Source organism: Peromyscus maniculatus, chromosome 8, assembly GCF_049852395.1.
Source record: "Peromyscus maniculatus bairdii isolate BWxNUB_F1_BW_parent chromosome 8, HU_Pman_BW_mat_3.1, whole genome shotgun sequence".
Lineage (NCBI taxonomy): Eukaryota > Metazoa > Chordata > Mammalia > Rodentia > Cricetidae > Peromyscus > Peromyscus maniculatus.
The window spans coordinates 109,425,556-109,450,473 of NC_134859.1; the positions used below are offsets into that span (position 1 = coordinate 109,425,556).

The 24,918-nt window shown below is 43.7% G+C and overlaps 1 protein-coding gene across 3 annotated transcripts in view; it reads left to right on the top strand.

Moving 5' to 3' along the window:
- Positions 1–24,621, top strand: part of Foxk2 (forkhead box K2) — a 49,599-nt gene extending 24,978 nt beyond the window's left edge. For 2 of the 3 annotated variants that reach the window (XM_006987629.4, XM_076543965.1), the window contains 7 exons: positions 1,066–1,213; positions 4,860–5,006; positions 11,583–11,776; positions 12,414–12,589; positions 14,607–14,903; positions 15,636–15,845; positions 21,443–24,621. In XM_006987629.4, the coding sequence (XP_006987691.2) occupies positions 1,066–1,213; positions 4,860–5,006; positions 11,583–11,776; positions 12,414–12,589; positions 14,607–14,903; positions 15,636–15,845; positions 21,443–21,639 (1,369 nt within the window). In that variant the 3' untranslated portion in view covers positions 21,640–24,621. The remainder of the gene's footprint in view (positions 1–1,065; positions 1,214–4,859; positions 5,007–11,582; positions 11,777–12,413; positions 12,590–14,606; positions 14,904–15,635; positions 15,846–21,442) is intronic. The other variant, XM_042283226.2, reaches the window with a different exon arrangement.
- The last annotated feature ends 297 nt before the right edge of the window (positions 24,622–24,918 follow it).

Genomic DNA, 24,918 nt, shown 5'->3' on the forward strand with positions numbered 1-24,918 from the left:
ACTTGGAAGCTGAAATTTAAATTTTTAAGGGGCCAGAGAAATGGCTCAGTCTTAGAGCACTTCCTGCTCTTACAGGGGGACCCAGGTTCAGTTCCTAGCACAGCGTAGCAGCTCACAAACATCCAATTCCAGTTCCAGGAAATCCAATACCCTCTTCTGGCCTCCACACACACCAGGCATGCATATGGTACATGTATACATAGGTAAACACTTCAAACATGTAACATAAATCTTTAAAAAAAAAATTTAACTTTGGGGCTGGAGAAATGTCTCAGAAGTTAAGAAAACTGGCTGCTTTTCCAGAGGACCCAGGTTTACTTCCCAGCATCTACATGGTAGCTCATAGCCATCTATAGCTCCAGCTCCAGAGAATCTGATACCCTCACACAGACATACATACAGGCAAAACACTAATGCACATAAAATTTTTAAAAAAAGTTAAATTGCTGTTGGCTGTGATGGCTTACTTTCACTGGCAGAATAAATGAAACACTGCCTTCTCACAGTTTGTCTTGACAGTTGCATTTCCTGACACATTGCTATATGAAGAAATCTTAAACACCACAAAGAATTCCTAGAAGTACATTTTTTTTTTTTTCTTAAGAAATACTGCTATTCTTGGGTTTGGGATTTAACTCAGTGGTAGAGCACAAGGCCCTGGGTTCGATCCTCAGCTTGGCGGGGGTGGGGGGGGTGGATACTGCTATTCTCGTTTTTTTCTTCTTTTCAGTTTAGCTAGATAGACATGGTAGCACATACAATTCCAGTGCTTCAGAAACTAAGGCCAGAAAATTGCATGTTTAAGACCAGCCTGAAGGACAGAATGAAGGGCTGTTTGAGGAAAAGTAAGTGGCTCTGGAGAAATGTAACTCCAATTCTAGGAGATCCAACACCCTATCCTGGCTTCCTTTAGGCACTCACATAAGCATACATGAGGCAAAACACATTTAAAAAAATTAAATAAATACATCTTAAAAAAGAAATGTTTCTTTTCCCTGATCTGAAATATTTATTGAAAAACAGTGCTGTTGCTATAAAGTAGACTTTCTCCCTCCTCTTTCACAGTGCTGCAAACTCCTGCCCATCCAGTCCCCGGGGAGCAGGATCTTCAGGGTACAAAATGGGCCGTGTGATACCATCTGACCTCAATTTAATGGCTGACAATTCACAGCCAGAAAATGAAAAGGAAGCTTCAGGTGGAGACAGCCCAAAGGTAAATGTCTATAGTCTTGTACCTGGGCCTGGGGAACATTATGTAAACATTGGTCATCTGTGTGACAAGTCCTTTTAGGAACACCATGTTGTTTTAGTTCAGTTTCCCTGTTGTTGTGATAAAACCCTGATCAAAAGCAACTTGGGGGAGGAAAGGGTTGGTGTGTCTTACACATCCATATAATGGTCCATTACTGAGGAAAGTCAGGGCAGGAATCCAGAAGCAGCAACTGAAGCAGAGACCATGAGAGGAGTGCTGCCGCTTACTGGCCTTTGCTTGCTTATACCATCCAGAATCACCTGCCCAGTGGTGACATGCTGACAGTGGCTTAGCTCCTTTCACATCAATAATTAATCAAGAAAATGCACCACAGATATTCCTATAGGCTACTTTGATAGAGGTAATTCCTCAATTGAGCTCTTCCCCATTGATCCTCGTTTATGTCAAGTGGACAAAAACTAACCCGCACACCACCTCAGTGAAATAGGCATCTATATGGATTTGATTAAGTTCTTTTTTTTTTTTAGATTTATTTATTTATTATGTATACAGTATTCTGCCTAGATGCCAGAAGAGGGCACCAGATCGAATTTTAGATGGCTGTGAGCCACCATGTGGTTGCTGGGAATTGAACTCAGGACCTCTGGAAGAACAGTCAGTGCTCTTAACCTCTGAGCCATCGCTCCAGCCCCTTGTAGTGCATTTTTTAAATCCTTCACACAATTGAAGACCCTAGGGCAACTGTAGGCACAGTGCTGATAGCTGAGTATGTATGAAATTGTTAGTAACAGAAAGGCTGTTGTTGTAGTGTTAAGAGAAAGAACAGTCTGTACTTGTTGCTCCTTCCATTATATATTTGAAAAATGTGACATGTTCACACACAACACAACAGGGCCATGGAGTGAGCAAGTCATAGCGGTGTACCTTGTGCACACAGAGGCATTCTTCAGTGGTAGAGTGAAACATCACAGTAGAAAGGTAGTGACTATACTGTCAGAGCTAATAGTGGTCTTTATGAGGCAGGAGTTGTAGACTAAGGGCCATGCAGGAGCTGCTGGGTACTGGCTCTACTGATGCTCACTTTGCAAAATTTGTTCCACCCATTTGGATATATTCTGAGCATTTTCTATATTAAATTATTTAAAAATAAAAGTATTTTTATGCTCAGTATGGTATGCCTTTAATTTCGGCACTTGGGAGGATCTCTTGAGTTCAAGGCCATTCTATTCTGCGTAGCAAGTTTCAGACCATTGGAGGTAGTTAGTGAGACATTGTTTCTAAAAACACAAAAACAGCATTTTTAAGGCCAGCAAAATAGATTAGCAGATAAAGGCACTTGTCACCAAGACTGAAGGTCTGAGTTTGATACCTGGGATCCACATAGTAAAAAAAGAGAACTGACTCCCGGAACAAATGAAAACATCCTTAGAAACTTGTAAGAAAAAAGCCCTAGGGATACATTGGCCATTTGATCAGGGATGGAGTTGAGCACATGGTGTAAGGATAGCTTCTCAGACTCAGGTTCTGTTATCCCTGCTTCTTTTCCTAGAAACTTGGAATGGGCTCTTGTGGGTGCTTAGGCAGAGTTTTTTTTTTTTTTTTTTTTAAGACTTATTTATTTATTAAGCATACAGTATTCTGTCTGCACATATCCCTGCAGGCCAGAAGAGGGCACCAGATCTCATTATAGATGGTTGTGAGGCACCATGTGGTTGCTGGGAATTGAACTTGGGACCTTTGGAAGAAGAAGCAGTGCTCTTAACCTCTGAGCCATCTCTCCAGCCCTTTTTTTTTTTTTTTTTTTTTTTTAAGACTTATTTATTTATTAAGGCAGAGTCTTTTGTAGCCTAAGTGATAGCAAAATAAGGTTAGCTATTTAAAGTGGGCTGTGGTAGTCTTCTGGATGCTGGCATTGGTTGGATAGTTAAGGTTTTCCATATGGAGAATTGCTAAACATCTCTGTACCAACAACTTACAAGACAAAACTGTCTTGTCTTTGATCAGCTCTGTTCTTTTATGCCTTCTGATTCTGCCCTTATCCCTAAGTGCATCTCTAGTGAGATGGTGTTCTTTTTCTTATTTTGTTTTTTGAGATAGGGTCTTATTCTGTAGGCTGGCATTAAATTCACTATGTAGCACAATAATGGTTTGTTTTAGAACTATGTAAAATCTAAAAATAAAAGTCAGGGTTGGAGAAGAGTCTGGAGATGTAGCTCAGCAGTTAAGAATACTAACTACTCTTCCAAAGGACATGGGTTCAAATATTAGCACCCACATGGTGGCTAACAAACTATAGCTCCAGTTCTAAGGGAATCTGATTCTCTCTTCTGTCCTACATGGCACCGCATACACATGGTGCAGAGATAAACGTACAGGCAAAATACCCACACATTGAACAAACAAACAAATAAATAAATAAAGTATATGCTTTATATGTGAATAGTTTACATCCTTGCAGTGCTGGTGATCAAATCCAGGCCTTATACTGAATGTGCTTTGAATAAGTGATATTTGAATATATTCTTTTACAGATTGCTTCCTTTTCTATTTTAAAGATTTATTTATTTATTTATTTATTTATTTATTTATTAATTATACAGTGTTCTGCCTGCATGTATGCCTGCACACCAGAAGACAGCACCAGATCTCATTATAGATGGTTGTGAGCCATCATGTGTTTGCTGGGAATTGAACTCAGGGATCTCTGAAGAGCAGCCAGTGCTCTTAACCTCTGAGCCGTCTCTCCAGCCTGCAGATTGCTTCTTTTAATTTATATTGTTTTGCTATTTTCCAGAAGTTCATATAGGAATTAGGAACTCTGTTCTCAGAGGTTTTTGCTGATACATGTGGGATTTTAATATGCTGGAAAAATGGAGCTATCAGTAGACTAGAATAAGCAGTGACTCTGTTTGAGTTCTTCACAGGTATCGTTTTACATGTAGAACCTTGGCAGTAGATGGGCATTTGGACAGTTCTGTCTCAAGTGCTCTTGTGACTTCTGGTGTATGGGAAGATCCCCACCAGCACCACGATTGGGCTGCTGCTTGCTCTGCATCCCACCTGGACTTACCAGTTCCTCTCCATGTCATAGGGTGCTTCTTGATATGAATTGCTTTGGATTTCACTGAAGTCCAGTGGCCTTGATCAGTTTTATTTTCTCCTATGTGATTAACCCCCACTCCATAGCATTTCTCTGTCACAGCCCTGGCTGTCCTGAAACTCTTTGTAGACCAGGCTGGCCTCAAACTCAGAGATCCACCTCCTTCTGCTTTCTGGGTACTGGGATTAAAGGCATGTACCACCACTCCTGGCTTCTTATATGACTTTTAATCTTTCTATGGTGTTCTACAATTTTTCTACTTATTTTTCCCGAATCTTCCCAATTATATTACTTTTATAATAGAAACACCATTGTTGCCAGGTGATGGTGACACACACCTTTCATCCCAGCACTTGAGAGGCAGAGGCAGTCAGATCTCTGAGTTTGAGGCCAGCCTGGTCTACAGAGGGAGTTCCAGGACAGCTAAGGCTACACAGAGAAACCCTGTATTGGAAAACAACAGCAACAACAAAAAACCCCGCACTTTTGCAAGAACACCTAAAAGAAAGCTCTTGACTCTTAGGTGCTTTTTTTTCTCTAACACAGGATGACTCAAAGCCACCGTACTCCTATGCACAGTTGATAGTACAAGCAATCACGATGGCTCCTGATAAGCAGCTCACCCTCAATGGAATTTATACACACATCACTAAAAACTACCCATACTACAGGACTGCAGACAAGGGCTGGCAGGTAAGTCCATTTCAACTCACTCTCATCCTGTGTGTTGAAGATGCTGCTTGTCCAGAGAAGATGTTAAAATTCTGCTTTTTTAAATGCTAGAAGTCATTGGAGGAGGGAGTCTCCCACTGAAGTGCTAGGCCTCATAGTTCCCTGCTCTTTTACACAGAAGGAGCAGTGGTTCTGAAGAAAACTGAAACGGATGCTTTTACTATCCGGGAAATCAGGTTTTCCCTGGGATACATAAAGCCTGGCATAGTAAACTGAAGTCCATTCTTACTCTTTCACCTCCGTCTGCTTCAGGAAATATAGGAACTTTATATTTCACAGAGACAGTTTTTTAAATAGTTTTACTGGTGTTATCCCTCTTTTTAGAATTGAGGGGTTTTGGTTGTTTTGGTTTTGTTTTTGGTTTTTTTCAAGACAGGGTTTCTCTGTGTGGCTGTCCTGGATCTCGCTCTGTAAACCAGGCTGGCCTCAAACTCACAGAGATCCGCCTGCCTCTGCCTCCTAAGTGTTGGGATTAAAGGCGTGCTCCACCACTGCTGGCTAGAATAGAGTTTTTATTCTTGGCCTGTATTATATACAGTTACTTTGCAGAGTTCTCCCCATCTAAAGAACCTGCACTTCCAGCCTCTTCACAGTGCTGCTGCTCCGGGGGCTGGGGTTTCCCAGAAGGGTTTGTTTTTGTTTGTTTAGGTTTGGTTTTTGATTTTTGGGTTTGTTTGTTTGTTTTTTGAGAAAGGGTCTCACCATGCAGCTCTGGCTGTCCCGGAACTCACAATGTAGACCAGGCTAGCCTTGAACTCACAGAGATCTGCCTGCTCTGCCTTACAAGTGCAAAGATGAGAGGTGTGCGTCTCCCTGGCCTTACTGTAAGTTTTAACCCATACACTGCACAGGCTTTTCTCTGTGTATCCATTCTGTGTTGCCATTTTCTGGATGTATAGAAAACTTCAGAAATTGAGGTGATTTGGGAAGGCTTAGGTTTGGAATGCAGAATGTTAAACAAAAAAAAAACAACAATAAAAGAGAGGTATTGTGAATTTTTAAAAATTTATTAAATAACCAGGAATGACAACAGCATTATTTTGAGGCTTTGGTTTGATGAATAAAGATAATTTTTTAAAATTTTTTATTTATTTTTTGGGCAGTGGGGTGGGGTGGGGGGTTGAGACAGGATTTCTCTGTGTAGCTTTGTGCCTTTCCTGGAACTCACAGAGATCCGCCTGCCTCTGCCTCCTGAGTGCTGGGATTAAAGGCGTGCACCACCACCACCACCACCACCACCACCACCACCACCACCACCACCACCACCACCACCACCACCACCACCACCACCACCCAATGTTCAGTTGAGTTTGTAACATGGGTGTGTGGGTGGGTGATTTTTCTGTTTATTGAAAAAGAAAAAAGAAACACTTAAAAAATTATTCTGCTCTAGAACACTGTTAATCAACCTGGCTTTGAATTCACAGAGATCTATCTGCCTTTGCCTGCTGGGTGCTGGGATTAAAGGTGTGTGCTACCATGCTTAGTTCTAAAAGCTGTTTTTACTTGCAGATATACAAACATGTTAAAACTAGATTCTTGCTGTTGAATTTTAAGGGATCTTTAATCATAGAAGGTGAAAAGTAAGACCCTCATCTCCCTCCCTGCCTCTCTTTCCTGATGTACACAAGCTGTGCTTCTTAATCTCCAAGGGAGTCACAGGATTAGGAGAACATTGCCATTTTCTGTTCTGTGTGAAGGGCCTTAACATAGTACATATTAAATTCCAGCTGTATTGAACAGGCAGTGCTCTTAACCCCTGAGCCATCTCTCCAGCCCCGCATTGACGTTTTAATCTGTGAGAATAGGCTTTGGGTTCAAGTAGAGTAATCGCTCAGCTTGTCCTAGGTTTGACTCTCAGCACTTCCCTGCCCCCCCCCCCCCCTCAACAGCGTGACATTTTTCTTAAAACACTATGATGATTTTTAAAAGTCTCAAAGAATACTGACTTCAATCCACTCTGCTCAGGTGACCACGGAGGCCATGGAATACAGTCAGTGTGAGCATGTGAAGGCCCTTAAGGTCTAATTTTTTTTTTTTTTTTTTTTTGTTTGTTTGTTTGCTTGGGTTTTTTTCTTGTTTGTTTTTGTTGTTGTTTGGTTTTTTTGTTTTTTTTCCCAGACAGGGTTTCTCTGCATAGTTTGGTGCCTCTCTTGAATCTCACTCTGTAGACCATGCTGGCCTAGAACTAATAGAGCTCTGCCTGTCTCTGCCTCCTGAGTGCTGGGATTAAAGGCGTGCGCCACCACCGCCTGGCTTGTTACTGTTTTTTAACGTTCAGAATTCCGATGATCTGAAATACCTGTTTTCAGGGGCCTTGACGAGGTATTTCTGAAAGCTTGAGTAGGACTTCAGTGTGGTTGGTTATGTCTGTGTTTCTGGTATATACTTCCCTGAGGGATCCTGAGCTCATGAAGCTTTCTTGCAAAAGAGCTTGGAAGGGTAAGGCCAGCTTGTGCTGTAAGACATGACCCTGGGCTCTGATTCTTGCCAACAACTGGGAATGACTTTACAACCACTTAGGACAGGGAAGAACAATGCAACTGCAAGAAGACCCTTTGCTGTTGAATGGCTGTTAACTCTTCTTTTTACCCAGACATATTCTCTGTACAGATCAAGGTTCATAAGATGACTGTGCCTCTCACCTGAGTGTGGCTGCTCCAGGAATGCTTCATGCCTTCTGGCTCCACATAATTTAGGGGTAGAGGGATTGCCTGCTCCAGAATCTCTTTTAACTCATGGGCATGCATTTTTAACTTGCTCCTATCCTTGACTTTGGGATATTGACATTTATTAGGTCTTTTACTGCCATGAGAGCTGGGCTACCTTTCCAAAAACTATCACTTAAATAAATCTCCATATGTCATACCTTATTTATTCTGACATTTCTTTTGGGGGAGGGGAAGGGAAGATATATCAATAGAACAGCCTGTTTAAGAAAATTGGATTTCCAGGGCTGGAGAAATATATCAATTGGTTTAAAAAAAAAATCAACAGTTACAACTTGTGCACAAGGACTTGAGTTCCATCCACAGAATCCATGTAAAAATCTAGCTGCTGGAGAATACGGTCATCTCTCTTGGACTCACTGGCCAGATAGCCATAGGCTGTCAGAGACCCTGTCTCTGTACCAATGTGTTGGGCTCCTAACAAATGAACCTCAAAACTGTTTTCTGGCCTATACACACATTGGCACACACAGGCACAGAGGTGGGTTTCCACCTGAGTCCTCTTCTCTAGCAGTGGGTTTGGAGGATATGAGTGCCCCCCCATCTCAAAAGCTTGAGTCCATAATTCAGTCTGACTTTTAGGATATTAACAGGGTCTGCTCATTGAACAGCTTTTTTGTTAATTTACACAGGAAATTCTACCATAAAATGGTATAGTCTGAGTGATTGTATAGAAAGAATATTTATGTTTATATTTTCTGTCACAGTACCTACCTCTCTCACCTCTTGCCTATCAAGTCTCCCTGTGTTGCCTAGGCTGGCCTCAAACTTGTGATATTCCTGCCTCAGCCTCCTATATAGCTGGGGTTACAAATGCACTGTAATACCTGCTTCCAAAATGATTACTTATAATTTCATAATTATACCCAGCCTGGAGTGGGATGTTTACTGTGCCTATAAAAAAGTATGAAAAGACTAGGCTGTCATCCTGTGAAGAGACCAGAGCATCAGATAAGAATGCACTGAGTGATAGGAGCTGGAGCTCAGGTACTAAGCTGGGATGGCTGCCTATTGGGAATGCTCAGAGCTGAGATCACTGGTTTTGGGTGCCCTTTATATTTAGCATTAAAGAACTGCAGCCTTCTTTGTGTCTCTGAAGAAAGACAGAATTACTATATCATGAATCCTAATTGGTCTTAATAAAAATGTGAGGCAGTTATTGGGGTAAGTGCTGAAAGATCAGAGAGACAAAGGAACAAGCCACAGCCACCTCTCACCTCACCAACTCCTCAGCTGAAAGGACTGAGCTGTTTTTTTCCTGTCTTATATTCCTTTCTTCACCCAGCCATATCACTTCCTGTCTCAACCTCCCTAGTGCTGGGATTAAAGGTACATGAGCCTCCCAAGTACTGGGAGCAAAGGCATAAGATCCCAAGTGCTGGGATTAAAGGTGTGTGCCACCATTGCCTGGCCTCTTCTCTAACTAGTGGCTGGCTTTGACCTCTGATCTTAAGGCCAGCTTTATTTATTAGAGCATACACAAAATATCACCAAAAATTACTCTTAAGATTACACTAATTTATAGGTCACCAGAGTATCAATTAGGATTTTCATACTTTTTTTTTTTTTTTTGGTTTTTTGAGACAGGGTTTCTCTGTGTAGCTTTGCACCTTTCCTGGAACTCACTTGGTAGCCCAGGCTGGCCTCAAACTCACAGAGATCCGCCTGTGCTGGGATTAAAGGTGTGCGCCACCGCCGCCCGGCCATACTTTTAAGAGCAGATTGAAGACGCATTAATCTTAGGCTTGGCCATAGTATATAGACCTAAAATTATATGGAAAATGCGTGCTTTTCTGTTTGTCTCTGAACTAAGTATCTTGTCACTTCCTCCTATTTTAAGAGTGTTGGTTAGGAAATTGTAGATGACCATTTATGAATTTGACCTCATACTGTATACAGATTTCTGGAAGGGGGTGGTTAGGTGGATTCTGTTAATACTCAGAACTGAAAGTATCAGCTCCCTGATCCCAAGTACTACATGAGTCTCGTAAGCACGTGAGTGGTAGCAGAGGAACAGCTTTCATGGCTCATGGTGGATGGAAAGCCTAGTTACCGCTTCCATTTTCCCATTATGCTAATAACATGCAAGCTAAGTTGTTCCCATGGGCTAGCGTAGCCGGTGTCTATGGAATGTCTTCTATACTGCAGCTTTGTGCTCTGAGTGTGGGACTAGAGTCTAATGTTTCTAGCGTGTTCATGTTTGATGGCAGTTTGGCACATAAAGACAAGTACAGATTTTCTACTGGAGCATCATGTTGCCCTCAAAGTTTTAGATTTGGGTTTTTATTTTGTTTTGGTTTGTGTTTTGCTTTTTTGAGACAGGGTTTCTCTGTGTGACTGCCCTGACTGTCCTGGAACTCTCTGTGTAGACCAGTCTGGCCTTGAATTCACAGAGATCCACCTCCCTCTGCCTCCCAAGTTCTGGGATTGAAGGCGTGCGCCACCACTGTCCGGTGATTTGGGGGTTCTGAATTAGGGGTGTTGAGCCTGTGTCATCTTTGTCTGGGTTGATTTTCCTAACATACAGCCTTTGACTCTGCCTCTCCTCCAAACCTGAAAGGTCTGAATGCAGCTGGTGAAGGCTTGCCTTCTGTGTATGATGGGCACCAAGAACAGTCCCCTTTGATTTTCTGGAATTGGAAGAAAGGTTGGTTGTCAGCAACACCTGATAACAAAACATCGAATCACGTATCTTGGTTTATAACAGTATTCTAAATCTCAATGAGTCAGACACAGCCAGGTCCCTTCACACTGCTCACGATGTAACTCAGGTCCACAGAATAGTCAGAGGCCTTGTTTCCTGCCTGTGACTAGTTGCTTCTGGAACAGTCCCTGGGATTGATTATAAAGTAATGCTGAACAATGTTCAATTTGTTAGATTTCTTAGCTGCCTGTGTCAAGTCAGAGCTTCAGGCCATGGCTAGTTTTATTAGAAGGTTAGTGGGAAATTGAGAAAATTAGGGATTTTTTGGATATCCCCAGATTTTATTTTGAGTTATTACCATTTTGAAATTTTGATTTTAAATGTACTCAGAGTTGTAAGAATAAGAGATAATAGCTGTTAATTCATGACTTTTCATCCTACATGTACTTCAGTGGTGTGGTCACATTCAGGTCACAACAGGCACTATCTCAGACTCCTGGAAAACTTGAAGCTGAACTTTCTGAAGAAGAAAGAGTGACTGCCTAGGAGTTGGTTTTTCTCGGCTTTCCTAATGGAGTTATTGACAAAGTTCAAATAAATACATGGATGTTCTTTCAAATGCAGAGCCAAGTACTTGACTGGAAGGTGGAGTTAGTTATAACTCCTGGTCTTTGCTGACTTGCAAAATAAATACTTTATACTATACTAGTTAGTATACTAGTTATATAGCATGACAGATTCTGTCAGATAATTATGTGCAAAAACATGAAATAACAAACATTTTTAAAGGAGTGGCTTCTGTCAGCTGTTTATCTTCAAACAGAAAGAGTTGGCGATTTAGTCTTGATTCCACTTGGCAAAAGTCAAGGAGGCAGTGACAGGCCTGTGTCCTGCCTTAAAAGGAGGTAGACATGGGAGATGGCAGAGCCCTCATCCTTCCCATGCCCAGGTTCCCCCTCCACCTGAGATTCCCTGAGTTGTGGCCACAAAGGCTCCAACCCAGAGCAGTCTCATTCAGCCAGGGAGTGCTGGGCCTCGAAGCCTCACTCTTGTGTCTACATTGAGCATCTAGGTTTCTGCTTTACAGGACACTAAGGCTTGGGCACATCTTCTTTTCTCAACAAAGAATTATATGAATTCTACGTATTTTTTTATGTTTCATAGAATTCAATTCGCCACAATCTCTCTCTGAACCGTTATTTCATCAAAGTGCCACGTTCCCAGGAAGAACCAGGCAAAGGCTCCTTCTGGAGGATAGATCCAGCCTCCGAGAGCAAGCTGGTAGAGCAGGCTTTTAGGAAGAGACGGCCTAGGGGCGTGCCTTGCTTTAGAACCCCCCTGGGACCGCTCTCCTCTAGGTAAGGACACAGGAACCAGAGACCGCACCCACAGTTGGTAATATCACCTCTGTGTGCTGGTGAGCTTCTTTCCAAAAATGAAGGCTTGCGGATGCCCTTCCTGGCGTTGGGGTGGGAGTTGGGGAAAAGGTTGGTTATGTTTCTGTTTCATAATGTCACGGGTTCCACCTGTTTGTTAGCTGATTCCTTGAACTTGATGCACATCTTAAAGTAATTAGACCCCATTAGGCAAGGTCATGGGACCACATGATGTTTTCCTTCCTTTTGGCATGTGAAAAATCCTTTAAATCTACCTTCAGTTCTATAAACTCAAGATTTCTCATTTGCCTGATTTTAAAACAAACACTTATTGACACTGTTTTTAATGGAAAATAAATGAGCTTATGAGAAGCCTTAAGGCCTCACAATCTGCTCACAGCTGCGTCCTGCTGTCTAGCTGCACAGGAACTGCTCAGGGAGGGTACCAGCCTTTTCATGGAACTGAGCACCCTCTGACATGCATGGGAGAGAAAGTCAGAACACAGAACTACACTCAATTGGCAGGAGACAGAAGGCTCCCCTTTACAAAGTGAGATTGAATGGACAAGTCCTCTAGAGCATCACTGTGAAAATCCACTGTCTTCTTTTGGTGACCCAGGAGTGCCCCAGCCTCTCCCAACCACGCAGGAGTGTTGTCTGCTCACTCCAGTGGCGCCCAGACCCCTGAGAGCCTGTCGAGGGAGGGCTCCCCTGCCCCCTTGGAACCTGAGCCTGGCGCCTCACAGCCCAAACTTGCCGTCATCCAGGAGGCGCGGTTTGCCCAGAGTGCACCAGGTGAGACCACAGGAGGAGAGGTGGTGATGGTCAGGCAGTGGGGCCAGACAAAGATGCCTGTATTTGGCATTAAAGCAGTGGTAGAACCCTTAGGAAGCTGTGTACCTTGTGCCTGGTACTTGTGTATAGTACCTGCATTTTATGTGAAATGTTTTGGAAAACCCAGTGGCACTGGGAAGTTTTTCTTTTTCTTCTCTCCTCTTCTCCCCGCCCCTCTCCTTTTCTCTTTCTTTCTTTCTTTCTTTCTTTCTTTCTTTCTTTCTTTCTTTCTTTCTTTCTTTCTTTCTTTCTTTCTTTCTTTCTTCCTTCCTTCCTTCCTTCCTTCCTTCCTTCCTTCCTTCCTTCCTTCTTTCCTTTCCTTTTCCCTTTTTTCCCTTTTTTCCCTTTTTTCCCTTTTTTCCCTTCCCTTTCCTTTCCTCTTTCCTTTCCTCTTTCCTTTCCTCTTTCCTTTCCTTTTTCCTTTCCTTTCCTTTCCTTTCCTTTCCTTTTTCCTTTCCTTTCCTTTCCTCTTTCCTTTCCTTTCCTCTTTCCTTTCCTTTCCTCTTTCCTTTCCTCTTTCCTTTCCTCTTTCCTTTCCTCTTTCCTTTCCTCTTTCCTTTCCTCTTTCCTTTCCTCTTTCCTTTCCTCTTTCCTTTCCTCTTTCCTTTCCTCTTCCCTTTCCTCTTCCCTTTCCTCTTCCCTTTCCTCTTCCCTTTCCTCTTCCCTTTCCTCTTCCCTTTCCTCTTTCCTTTCCTCTTCCCTTTCCTCTTCCCTTTCCTCTTCCCTTTCCTCTTCCCTTTCCTCTTCCCTTTCCTCTTCCCTTTCCTCTTCCCTTTCCTCTTCCCTTTCCTCTTCCCTTCCCTTCCCTTCCCTTCCCTTTCTTTCCTTTCTTTCCTTTCTTTTTTGGTTTTTCGAGACAGGGTTTCTCTGTGTACCTTTGCACCTTTCCTGGAACTTGTTTTGGAGACCAGGCTGGCCTCGAACTCACAAAGATCCGCCTGCCTCTGCCTCCCGAGTGCTGGGATTAAAGGCGTGCACCACCACCGCCCGGCCCCTTTTCTTTTTTTATCAGAGTCCAGGTGTGGTAGTGATAGTACCCCAACCAAGAAGCTGAGGCAAGAGGATTGCTGTGAGGTTAGGGCCAGCCTGGGATACAGAGTAAAACCCTGTTTCTAAAAACAAAATTCAAAAGACTATTTCTCAATTACTTTATTAAAAAAAACAATCCTCTTCCCATTAAAAGAAGTTACACAAACTAAGCACTGATTGGAATAAAAATATATCCATTTAATGAGTAGATGAATATTGCCACTTCATTTGCAAAATCATAATATAGAATAAAATGTGTGCCTGGGTAAGGTTGGAAGATGAGCATTTTAAACACTGAGCATGATGGATGGTCCAGAGAAACTGTAGGCTGCCACCTGTCTGCAGCTGCTGATGTCCACTTGCTGAAAGCCAAAGGGAGTGGCTCTGAAAGTCTAGGTCTGCTTCTGAGCTTTGTGCCTCTGTCCTACCAGGGTGAGGATGGCTCGTGTCTCTGGGCCCTCATATAGGGATATTCTTGAAGGAGTAACCATTGAAAAGTTTTGTGAGAAATCAAAACAAAGCAAAGTTTGCAGTTTTTAATAATTAGATATGGAAACTAAATGTCCCTGTTAAGATACTACATTTTCAGCAGAAGAGATGGCTCTGTGGTTGAGAGCATTCTCTGCTCTTGCAGAGGACCTGGGTTCATGTTCACAACTACATTGTGGTTCTCAACTATCCATAATTCCAGTTCCAGAGTATTCAGTGCCCTCTTCTAACCTCTGTGGGCACCAGGCACACATATGGTACACAGACATAAAAGCAAGCAGAACACTCAAACGAGTAAACAAAAATAAATCTTGAAAAATTTTAATAAAAATATACTACGTGTCTCTCGTTAGTAATGTTCTGTATTTTAAAGTGTAGTGTTCGTGTTGAAAGAGCTGAGTGTGGAAACTGAGACCGAGGGCCATGTACGCCTTAACCCTGCTCGTGTGTTCTCCCACAGGGTCACCTCTCTCTAGTCAGCCTGTCCTAATCACTGTTCAGCGGCAGCTGCCCCCGGCCATCAAGCCTGTCACCTACACTGTTGCAACCCCAGTGACCACACCCACCTCTCAGCCGCCTGTTGTGCAGACGGTCCATGTTGTCCACCAGATACCAGCAGTGTCGGTGACCAGTGTGGCTGGACTGGCCCCAGCAAACACATACACAGTTGCTGGACAAGCTGTGGTCACTCAGGCTGCGGTGCTGGCTCCTCCTAAGGCAGAACCACAAGAGAATGGCGACCACAGAGAAGTCAAAGGTGAGCAAGGAGATGGCATCTCCTGTTGGCTTTTCATTCCCATGTAAATCCACAGGCTCAGTTGTCCTGGCCTGTTTTAATAAGTTCCTTAGTTTTTGTGGGTTGTTTGTTTCTTCCTTTTCTGGGTAGCCATGCTGGAAATAGGGTCCACATACACATACATCCTAGATAAACCTTATATCACTAAGTACACAACACACACACACACACACACACACACACACACACACACACACACACACACACGAATCCAGGTACCCTCTCAGGTCAGAGGTGATGGGTCCTCTTGGACCTAGAAGTTATTGACCAACATGGGTGCTGGGAATCAAAACCAGGTCCTCTATGAGAGTAGTATGTCCTCTTAGCCATTGAGCCATCTCTCCATCCCATTACTTGGTTTTAAATATTTTTGCAATACTAGGCATCAAACCCTGTACATGTCAGGCAAGTGCTCTATGGCTGAGGTATGTCCCCAGCTTTTTTTTTATTTTTTATTTTTTTTTAAGACACAGTTTCAAGTTGCCCCGACTAGTCTTGAACTTACTTTGTAGGCCAGTACCCAGACTGGCCTTAACTGCAATCTTCTTGTCTTATCCTTGACAGTAGCTGGGGTGGCAGTCCTGTGATACCCATGTTGGAATTAGGCTTGTGCCATCATGACTTGTTTTTAAACTGCTGAAATCTTGGCTTTGCAACAGTATATCATCTCTTTTCCTTTTCTTTTGATTTCAGTGAAAGTAGAACCTGTCCCTGCAATTAGCCCAGCCACACTAGGCGCTGCTAGCCGAATCATCCAGACATCCCAGGGTACACCTGTTCAGACAGTGACCATAGTACAACAGGCGCCTTTAGGTCAACACCAGCTTCCAATAAAAACTGTTACGCAGAATGGAACTCATGTGGTACCAATGCCTACAGCAGTGCACAGCCAGGTGAACAACGGTAAGACGCATTTGTTCGTGTCTCTTACTGGATCTCTAGATGTTTCAACTGGGAGCAGAGGTTCTTAACTCATGGACAGAATCATCCCATGTTTGGTTCTGATTTGACATCGTATTTTTGTCTTAGAAATATTTGAGTTTTGAAGCCATGGGAAGTGCAAGTGATGCTGTGGAGTTGGCCATGGGGGCTCACATTAGAGTAACTACAGCCCCTTTGTCCCTGGAAATATTTTTTATTTTCTTTTATTCATTTACTTATTTATATTGTGTGTGCATGGGTGCTGTGCCTGTGTGTACATCTGTGTAACGCATGCATTCAGTGCCCACAGAGGCCAGAAGGTGTCAGACCCCCCGGAACTAGAGTTGCAGACAGTTGTCAGCTGCCTTGTGGCTGTTGGGAACTGAACATGGTTTCTCTATAAGAGCAGCCAGTGTTCTTAATCACTGAGCTATTTTTGCAATCTCTCCCCAGAAATTTTTACAACATCCTAGATATATAGAAATATATAGATTTGCCAATAGGTGTCTCTTTGTCTCTGGGACAAATACCTAACAATTTAATTTAATGTAACAAGGGTTTGTTTGGGCTCAGAGTTTAAGAATATAGTCTATCATGGAGCTTGAGGCAGCTGGTCACATTGTGTCTACTGTTAGCAAGCAGAAAGAGATAAACTCTGGTGCCCAGTGGAAATATAAACTGTGTGTGTTGTATGTGAAGGTCCGAGGACAACTTTGTTGAGTTGGTTCTTTTATGTGGGTCAGGGATCAACCTTAGGTTATCTCATGGGAGCAGCAAGCACCTTTAGCTGCCCACCTAGCCAACACTGGCCTACAAGACAAATGTGTGTGCTTAGTTACTTCTTAGAGAATTTAATCTTGCCTTCATATTTGATACTGTAGGACTTACAGTAGCTTCACATTGTTCAGAGTTGATAAGTTCTTTAAAAAAAAATTGGGGCTAGAGAAATTAAATGATTAAGAGCACTTACTATTCTTCTAGAGGTTATGAGTTCAGCAAACACCTATAACTCCAGCTCCACCGGATCTGACAGTGTCCTCTGGCTCTCCAGGTACCCACACTGACAAGTTTGCACATACACATAGAGATTCACAAACATGCACATAAATAAAAATCTTATAAAAAAGTTAGAAAACACCAGGCAGCAGTGGTGTACACCTTTAATCCCAGCACTCAGGAGGCAGAGCCAGGAGAATCTCTGTGAGTTCAAGGCCAGCCTGGTCTACAGAGTGAGATCCAGGACAGCCACCAAAACTACACAGAGAAACCCTGTTTCAAAAAACCAAAAAAAAAAAAAAAAATTATAAAACTGTATGGTGGGGTACATGTGCATACATAGCACACATGTGGAGGTCAGGACAACTGCTTTATAGTCTAACTATAAAGACTATATGTATAGTCACCAATGCTGAGGAGACAATATCTCATACATAGTACAAAATAGAATATGTAAGGTCATTAGTTGTTGGATACTCTGTTCTAATCCCAATACCTTTTTTTTTTTTTTTTTTTTTTTTTTGCTTTTTCGAGACAGGGTTTCTCTGTGTAGCTTTGCGCCTTTCCTGGAACTCACTTGGTAGCCCAAGCTGGCCTCGAACTCACAGAGATCCGCCTGGCTCTGCCTGCTGAGTGCTGGGATTAAAGGCATGGGCCACCACCGCCCGGCTCCTAATACAAATTTTATTGAATGATTTTTTTTTTTTTTTAATGAAAATTGTTAGCAATTCAAGCAGTGTTTGAACATTTTAACAGTGCAATGCAAAATATGCTAATTTGGTATTTAAATGCTGGGGAATAATGGTAGGGAAATACTCTTCTTTTTCCAATAATTAAACCTCCATGTTACTATGGTAGTAGGAAACTTTGTATATACATTACACATTGCATTTCATAACAAAGATTCATGAGTCTGAGCCAAGGTGTTTTCCTGAAGCCTTTGGTGGCATTGCGTGGCATAGCGTGGCATAGTGGCATGAGCAGTGCCAGTGCTTGTTTAGAACTCGGGCTCTGACACTTAGATTCATTATGTGTTTGTGGTTTTTTTTTGGGGGGGGGGTCATTGCCTATTCAGAAACTGTCTATTGTTGGCCAGTTTGTAAGGGGGGTACCTCCGTGTTCAGTGTTGTGACCCAGATATAAGAAGCTGTATGTTAGTACAGCAATGCCACTACTTAAGCACCCTCAAATTTTGTTGAGGCTTTGCTGTGTAGCAGTGTTCTCACTGTTGAGATGTTTGACTTCTGAATTTTGAGAGATTGAAGAAACTGGAAGTAGAGAATGCTGCTCTTGGTGCCCATTGTTCTCATCCATGGAAAATTTCCAAGGAAGGAGAACTGTGGTGTGTGTACACACACACACACACACACACACACACACACACACACACACGAATAAACAGATGGAAACCAGTGGTAGAACCAAGCATCCTCTTTTTTTTTTTTTTTTTTTTTTTTTTTTGGTTTTTCGAGACAGGGTTTCTCTGTGTAGCTTTGCGCCTTTCCTGGGACTCACTTGGTAGTCCAGGCTGGCCTCGAACTCACAGAGATCCACCTGGCTCTGCCTCCCGAGTGCTGGGATTAAAGGCGTGCGCCACCACCGCCCGGCCCAAGCATCCTCTTTAAACCTGCCTGATGGAGCACTTTGTTTTTTGTTTTTAAAGATTTACCCCTGAAACTGGAGTTAGAGTTGGTTATGAGCCACCTGACCTGAGTGATGTTGGGAACTAGACTTGGATCCTCTGGAAGGGCAGCAAGTGCTCTTAAACAGGCTGATTGTGATTGGCCCTTAGTTCACTCAGGATTGTGGGACACTAGAGAATTTATAATACACACAAAATTACTGGCTCTTAGGGTTGTTGGCCTGTTTAATGTCAAGGCTCTGCCTACTGTTGAAGACCTTCCTGCTGATATGTGGCAGAAGGCAGGGTTGCAGGGTTTTTTTTGTTTTTTTTTTTTGTTGTTGTTGTTGTTTGTTCATTTGGTTTCTTGAGACAGGTTTTCTCTGTAGCCCTGACTATCCTGGTACTCTGTAGACTGGAATGACCTTGAACTCAGAGATCTGCCTGCCTCTTCCAAATGCTGGGATGAAAGGAGTGCACCACCACTGCCCAGCCAGGTTATTTTATAATGCATGCAGTCCCTCATAATGTCTCTGATCTACCGGGAGAAGTCTTCATGCCAAAGTCCTGCCTTGTGCTGTTACAGTGGCTATAACCTGAAGTCACAGCAGTGACATTGTATTCTGTGTTGATGTTCCACCTACACTTCCCAGATACATGTATTTGAGGGTTTACATCTTTTTCCAGTTAAACCTCTGTGGTCTTGTCTGTCTACAAACCCTTGCAGGAGGTGGGAGTCCAGTGAGGACCAGCACAGCAGCTCTTTCTCTTTGCAGTGCTCTCAGTTCATAGTCTTAGCTTGGGTCGGGAGGCTCTCCTGCTCATGTTGGATTCATGTCTTTTTCCTCACAGCTCAGGAAGTGGGCAGGGCAGAACCTGTGTGGGAGCTGTTTGTATAAGTACACAGGCTGGAGCTGAGGAAGAACACCTCTGACTTGAGGCTGTGAAGTCAAGATTTGAGTTCCAAGACAAGCTAGAGATAGCCTCGGCTTGAGGATGCCTAGGCCACATACCCAGGCCCTCAGCACTTATGTCCTACATGCTTTAGGGATGATTAGGCAGCTGGCCAAGCTAAGTATCAACACATCAGGAAGAACTGAGAAGGGTGGCTAGTGCTTTCTCCATAGCAGCTTGATGACATGACTGCCACTTAGAGTTGGATATGCCCTTCGCAGACTTTAACATGTTTTCCCAAGTGCTCATGGCAGTTCATGCTGCATGTACAGTGGGGTAGGAATATGACGGAGCTTGTCTAGCACACACAAGACTCTGAGTTCCATTCCTAGCCTTACAAAAATAATAACCAGCAGGCTGTGTGTAGGACAGGAGCAGGGTCTTCACTTCCTTTACAGCAGTGTTCATGCTGTGATCCTATTTAACTGGTGCCTGTGGAGCTATGAGGCTCTGCTCTAAAGTGTCTGGCAACTCAAAGGGGCTTTGTCTGTACCTGGGCTGGAGGACAGTGTTCTGTCCCTCTATAGGCAGTGAGCTAGTCTGAAGTTAGACAGATTGTGTAGCTTCCTTCTTGTTCCCTGGTGACTTGATGACTTACATGTCTCGGGAATGCCACCACCTGTGACAAGGAGAGCTTAAACTTGAAAGAACAGTGGCAACCTCCCATTGGCACATTGGAGCTATTTAGAGAAACAACCAGCAGGACTAATATACACGAGTATATGCATGTGTGAGAAAAGAGACCTCGCAGGTTGTGGTGGCACATGCTGATAAGATATTCATGAGGCTAAGGCAGGAGGATCACAACTTGAGAAAAATCGACTTTAAGGAGTCTACTCATTTAGGTGTGAGGCCAGTTAAGTCAGACCTTCCAGACAGAGAAGAGGATTGCTGCAGTGTGAAGGTTAAATGTGGAACAGAGCTCTTCTTTTTTTTTTTTTTTTTTTTTTTTTTTTTGGTTTTTCGAGACAGGGTTTCTCTGTGTAGCTTTGCGCCATTCCTGGGACTCACTTGGTAGCCCAGGCTGGCCTCGAACTCACAGAGATCCGCCTGGCTCTGCCTCCCGAGTGCTGGGATTAAAGGCGTGCGCCACCACCACCCGGCAAGAGCTCTTCTTTCAATGAGAATCCTCAGTCTTGTTAATGTCGTGAGACTCATCTAGGTTGGCAGGTACTTTGCTCAGTATTTATCTCATGTAAACAGTTGCTTCAATAGAACTCCTTGGGATCATTCTGATGACACGTAGGTACTGTGGCTCACTCAGACAAGTTGGCATTTCCAGACTGCTTGCTGCCTCTGCTGGAAGTTTAGCCTTTAAAACAGTCAGGGCTGGGTTGCTGTTGCACTGGGGCAGAGGGAGATGGAGTTCCAGGCCAGCCAAAGCTATGTGAGACTATTGAAAAAAAAAAAAAAGGGAGGGGAATGGAGGGCCTGTGGGTATCTCCTGGATGTGTTCTCCCCAAAAGACATTTATTGCACTCAGGGAGAGGGCGGGTACACATGAAGGCCAGAGGACAACTGTGGGGGTCAGTTTTCTCCTTCCACCATGTATGTTCTAAGTCAAGTTCTCAGGTTTAATGGCAGGTTCGAAGTTAACTTGCTAGTGTAAGCATGTCTACTTTATAGACAAATGCTTTTAGGTAATGGTTTGAACAGGTGAAATATGGCTGTCTTTGAAACCAGAATAGCCTCATTTCTTCCTTGGTAGGCAATAGCTTTCTGTTCTCCAGGTGAACAGAAGCCACCTTGTGTTGACAACACTGAGCTCAAGTATCTTATGCATCTTTAGAAGCTACAAAATTTATCCTGTTGATGGAAATACCCACTAGGCAGGCTTTGACTGCTGCTGCTTTCCTGATTCCCTCTGTTTAGGATCCTCTGCCTTTGACCCTACAGGACCATCCCTGGGGTTCTATGAAAGGTTCAGTAGATTTGGAGTGCTAGGGTGGGCTTTGTGGTCAAGGTTTTATGCAATAGCACGGGGTTCTGATTCACTGTCTCTCTTCAGCAGTGGCGAGTCCTCTCCATATGTTGGCAACCCATGCATCAGCATCGGCATCCCTGCCCACAAAGCGCCAGAATGGTGACCAGGCAGAACAGCCAGAGCTCAAGCGAATTAAAGCAGAAGATGGTGAGAGCATTGTCATTGCCCTGAGTGTGGATGCGCCACCAGCAGCTATGAGAGAAAAGGGGATCCAGAACTAGCTGCTGGGAGACCTTTTCTTCAGACATCAACTTTGTGGTGCCAAAAGGAGATGCTGCCTCTTACTGAAGCAGGGAGCGCATCCTCAGTGGGTAAAGGGCCCTGCGGTTGGACTTCACCTCTTAGCACTGAAAACATGAACCCAGGTGGCCTTAAAACTCCTTAATTTAAAGACAAGTTACACTTGAACAGACCCACAACAACAACCCTGGTTCCAGAGGTGGTGTCTCCTACAGAGCACTCGCTGGGCTGTCATCTGTGGGCTCAGCTTTTACTACAAGCAAGAACTCCAGGTCATGAAGGACTGAGTCTCTTGTGTGGATGCAGCACATGCTGCATGTGGATCTCTCTGACTTTCCTTTAGGGGACAGAGCCACAGCCATCGGCTGCCCTCATAGGACCTGATGACTGCGGCTGAGAGACAAGACAGTATTTTGTTGTCTACATGTGGAATTAGAATACTTGGAGATGTCCTTTCTTTACTAAATAATGGGGTCTTTGACATTTCATATCACTCCATTTCTACTCTGGAAATTTGAGATTCATTTGGGGGAAAGAACGTCCTTCTGTTTGTTTCTGTGGTTTGTTTTCAGCCCATGGGATGGTTTGCTCCAGTCTGTCCTGCCTGTGTTGGGGTGGCACTCCCTTAGGATACCTACTTGCCCATTTCCGTTCAGAGCAGTTACCTGACGAATTGGACCTACCCTGTGCCATTGTAGAGGGTGGGTGAACTGAGGCTGCATGGATCCATGAGGCCAGGGGGCATGGGGCAAGGGACCCCAGGAGCCTTCTAGCCTCTGGGCTGCACGTACCTGCTCTTGTGGGTTTTGTCGTCTGTTTCTTTATGTTGACTTTGTCTGTGGCGTAATTTCCCACTCTAGTAAAATGAGTCTCCTACATATTGTGTATGCTTAAAGCAACAGACCCCTCCCTCCCTCCCTTGGGAAACAGATCCAGGCTTTTTTCACACCTTTTTAGACTGAGGTCATAGATCTCTCCCAGAACCTGGGGAGTCTTAGGGGTCAGCTCTCACTTCTGGCATCTGACTGGTTATCTGCATGGCACACTCATGGCAAGAGCTGTTGGAGAGATGTTGCCAGTTAACTTGAAGGTCTTAGAAGTAAGACTCAGTGGCCAAGTATCAAGCATCCAGGCCAATTTCTGATTCTTAAGAGGTTTCTCTGGCTTTTCAGAATGAAGTACCACACTAAGTCTGACTTATGTCATATAAGTAAAATTTAAGAGGGAAGGGTGAGGAAAGGTGGGAGGCCAGCAGCCTAGCCCACACTCAGGATCACCGCTCATCTTTCCAGAGCATTCTGGACTTAGAGCTGAGCAGCAGGCAGAGGGGGTTAGTCTCATTGTGAGTTTTTTTTTTTTTTTTTTTTTTAATATCATCATAACGTTATTTATTTAAATGTAGTTATTTTGGTATTTAATTTTTTTTAAGGGGGGGGGAAACCCTGTATTTTCCTGGTAGAATGAAATGGCTCAGAATGGTATATTTAGGCAATTTAAAACATTATTTACATAAAGACCAAATATGATAAGTCTGTTCTAAGTATTGCTTCACCCATAGTATGGAGCCGTCACAATGTTACTGCAGATGATGCGTGTTGACGTTAATGGAGTTAACAAGCTGGATTTATATAACTCAGCCACTTAAACAATAAAGGTGAGACATCATGTGAGTGAGCATGTGAGTGAGAACATGTTGTTCCCACAGCAGTCTGCCTTTGGACTGCAGCCTGGGGGACTGGAGCCCCTCCAAGCAGCAGTCTGCCTCCTCTGCCATTTTGCAGGTAACCTTGGAATATGTATTTCTTAAAGGTTTGCAGTTTGCAAAGTACTTTGGGTTGTATTGTGCCCAGCATGTGGGTCCAGACAATGGGCCTCAGTTAATGTGGTGCTCTAGCAGGAGGCCACCCTAGTGAGGTGGGCTCAGGCACCACCAACTGAAAACATACTGTGTGTCTGGAGACATCTATGTGTAGCATGCTTGACCAGGACTTGGGTAGATGTTCCCTATGTGAGTGAAGTCTGCAGACTCGTTACCTCTGAGCTCCAAACAGACCTTAGGAGTCTGTAGCGGTTTCTTTTGGGGGGATCATAGAAAAATTTTGAAGATGGAAGGAGGGTTTTTTTCTTTCTTTAAGCCACATTCTCAGTCTCAAGTGAGTGAAGTGTTCTATGCAGCCCCAGGCACGCACTCATCTTTAACCCTTGCTGCTGTATCGGCCATGCTGCTGCTCTGGTATAGGAATGTAAAGCTGTCAAGGAGAGGGCAGAAGCTAAGCTGTAGATTAACAGAGTACTGAACCCAGGTTTTCTTCCCAGTGTTGAAGGCACTGCTTTAGTTTATGTTCATCTGAGTTCCCAGAAGCCCCTCCACACACCAGGGCTGGGCTCATGTGCTTTACCCCCCAACAGATGTCTGATGCGGGGACATAAGACCCTGGTACCACAAGTAGCTTGCCGCAGTTCCCAGGTCCACTGTGGCACCTCAGTGTTGAATGCTTAAGGAGTCTCTCTTTGACCTTTACCAAACGCCTGAGCTCCCTCAGGGACTAGATAACTTCAGTAGCTTTGGCTTGAACCACACAGAACACAAAGGGAAACTTACCTGTGTCCTGGGTACAGTGCATTCCAGAAAGTGTGTGGCATACTTTGTATAGATGAATTCTCCACACCGCAGAACGTGTTCACAGACAGCAGCAGGTCTCCATAAATAGCCCACCTCACTTCCTTGTCCTCGGCTTGGGGGGGGCTGGTCACAGAGTAGCTGGAGTAGTTCAGAAGGGGTTGGGGAGTGTCAGGACTTGGGTTTTCTACGCTACGTGACACAAGGAGAGAAGTGACAATCGTGAAGTCCGGGCATCTGCTGTTACTAGAGTAAGCAGAGTGGTGATCTGTGTGCAAAGATTTGGAATTTTTAAAAAGTACCAAGTTCCTGAAATTCAATAAAATATTTTTATTAATTTTAATTGAATGAAGAGTATCGTTGTCTTTTGATAAGCAGATACATCTATCTTCTTAGCATGTGCTGGGGATACTTTACCAGGAACACAGATGGGCAGCAGCTCAGGCTTCATCAGGGGTGAGAGCACAGGGCGTGATAGCTGCAGCTGTACAGGCAGCTGGGCGGTATCCAGTGTTGGAGTTTTGTTACGTTACAGTTTAAGTTGTGGTTGTTGGTGTGTAACCCGCCCCCATGCTTGCCCTTTGACCTAAGGATCAAGATCACTGAAAACAACAAGAGATGGCAAAACAAAATGTTTACC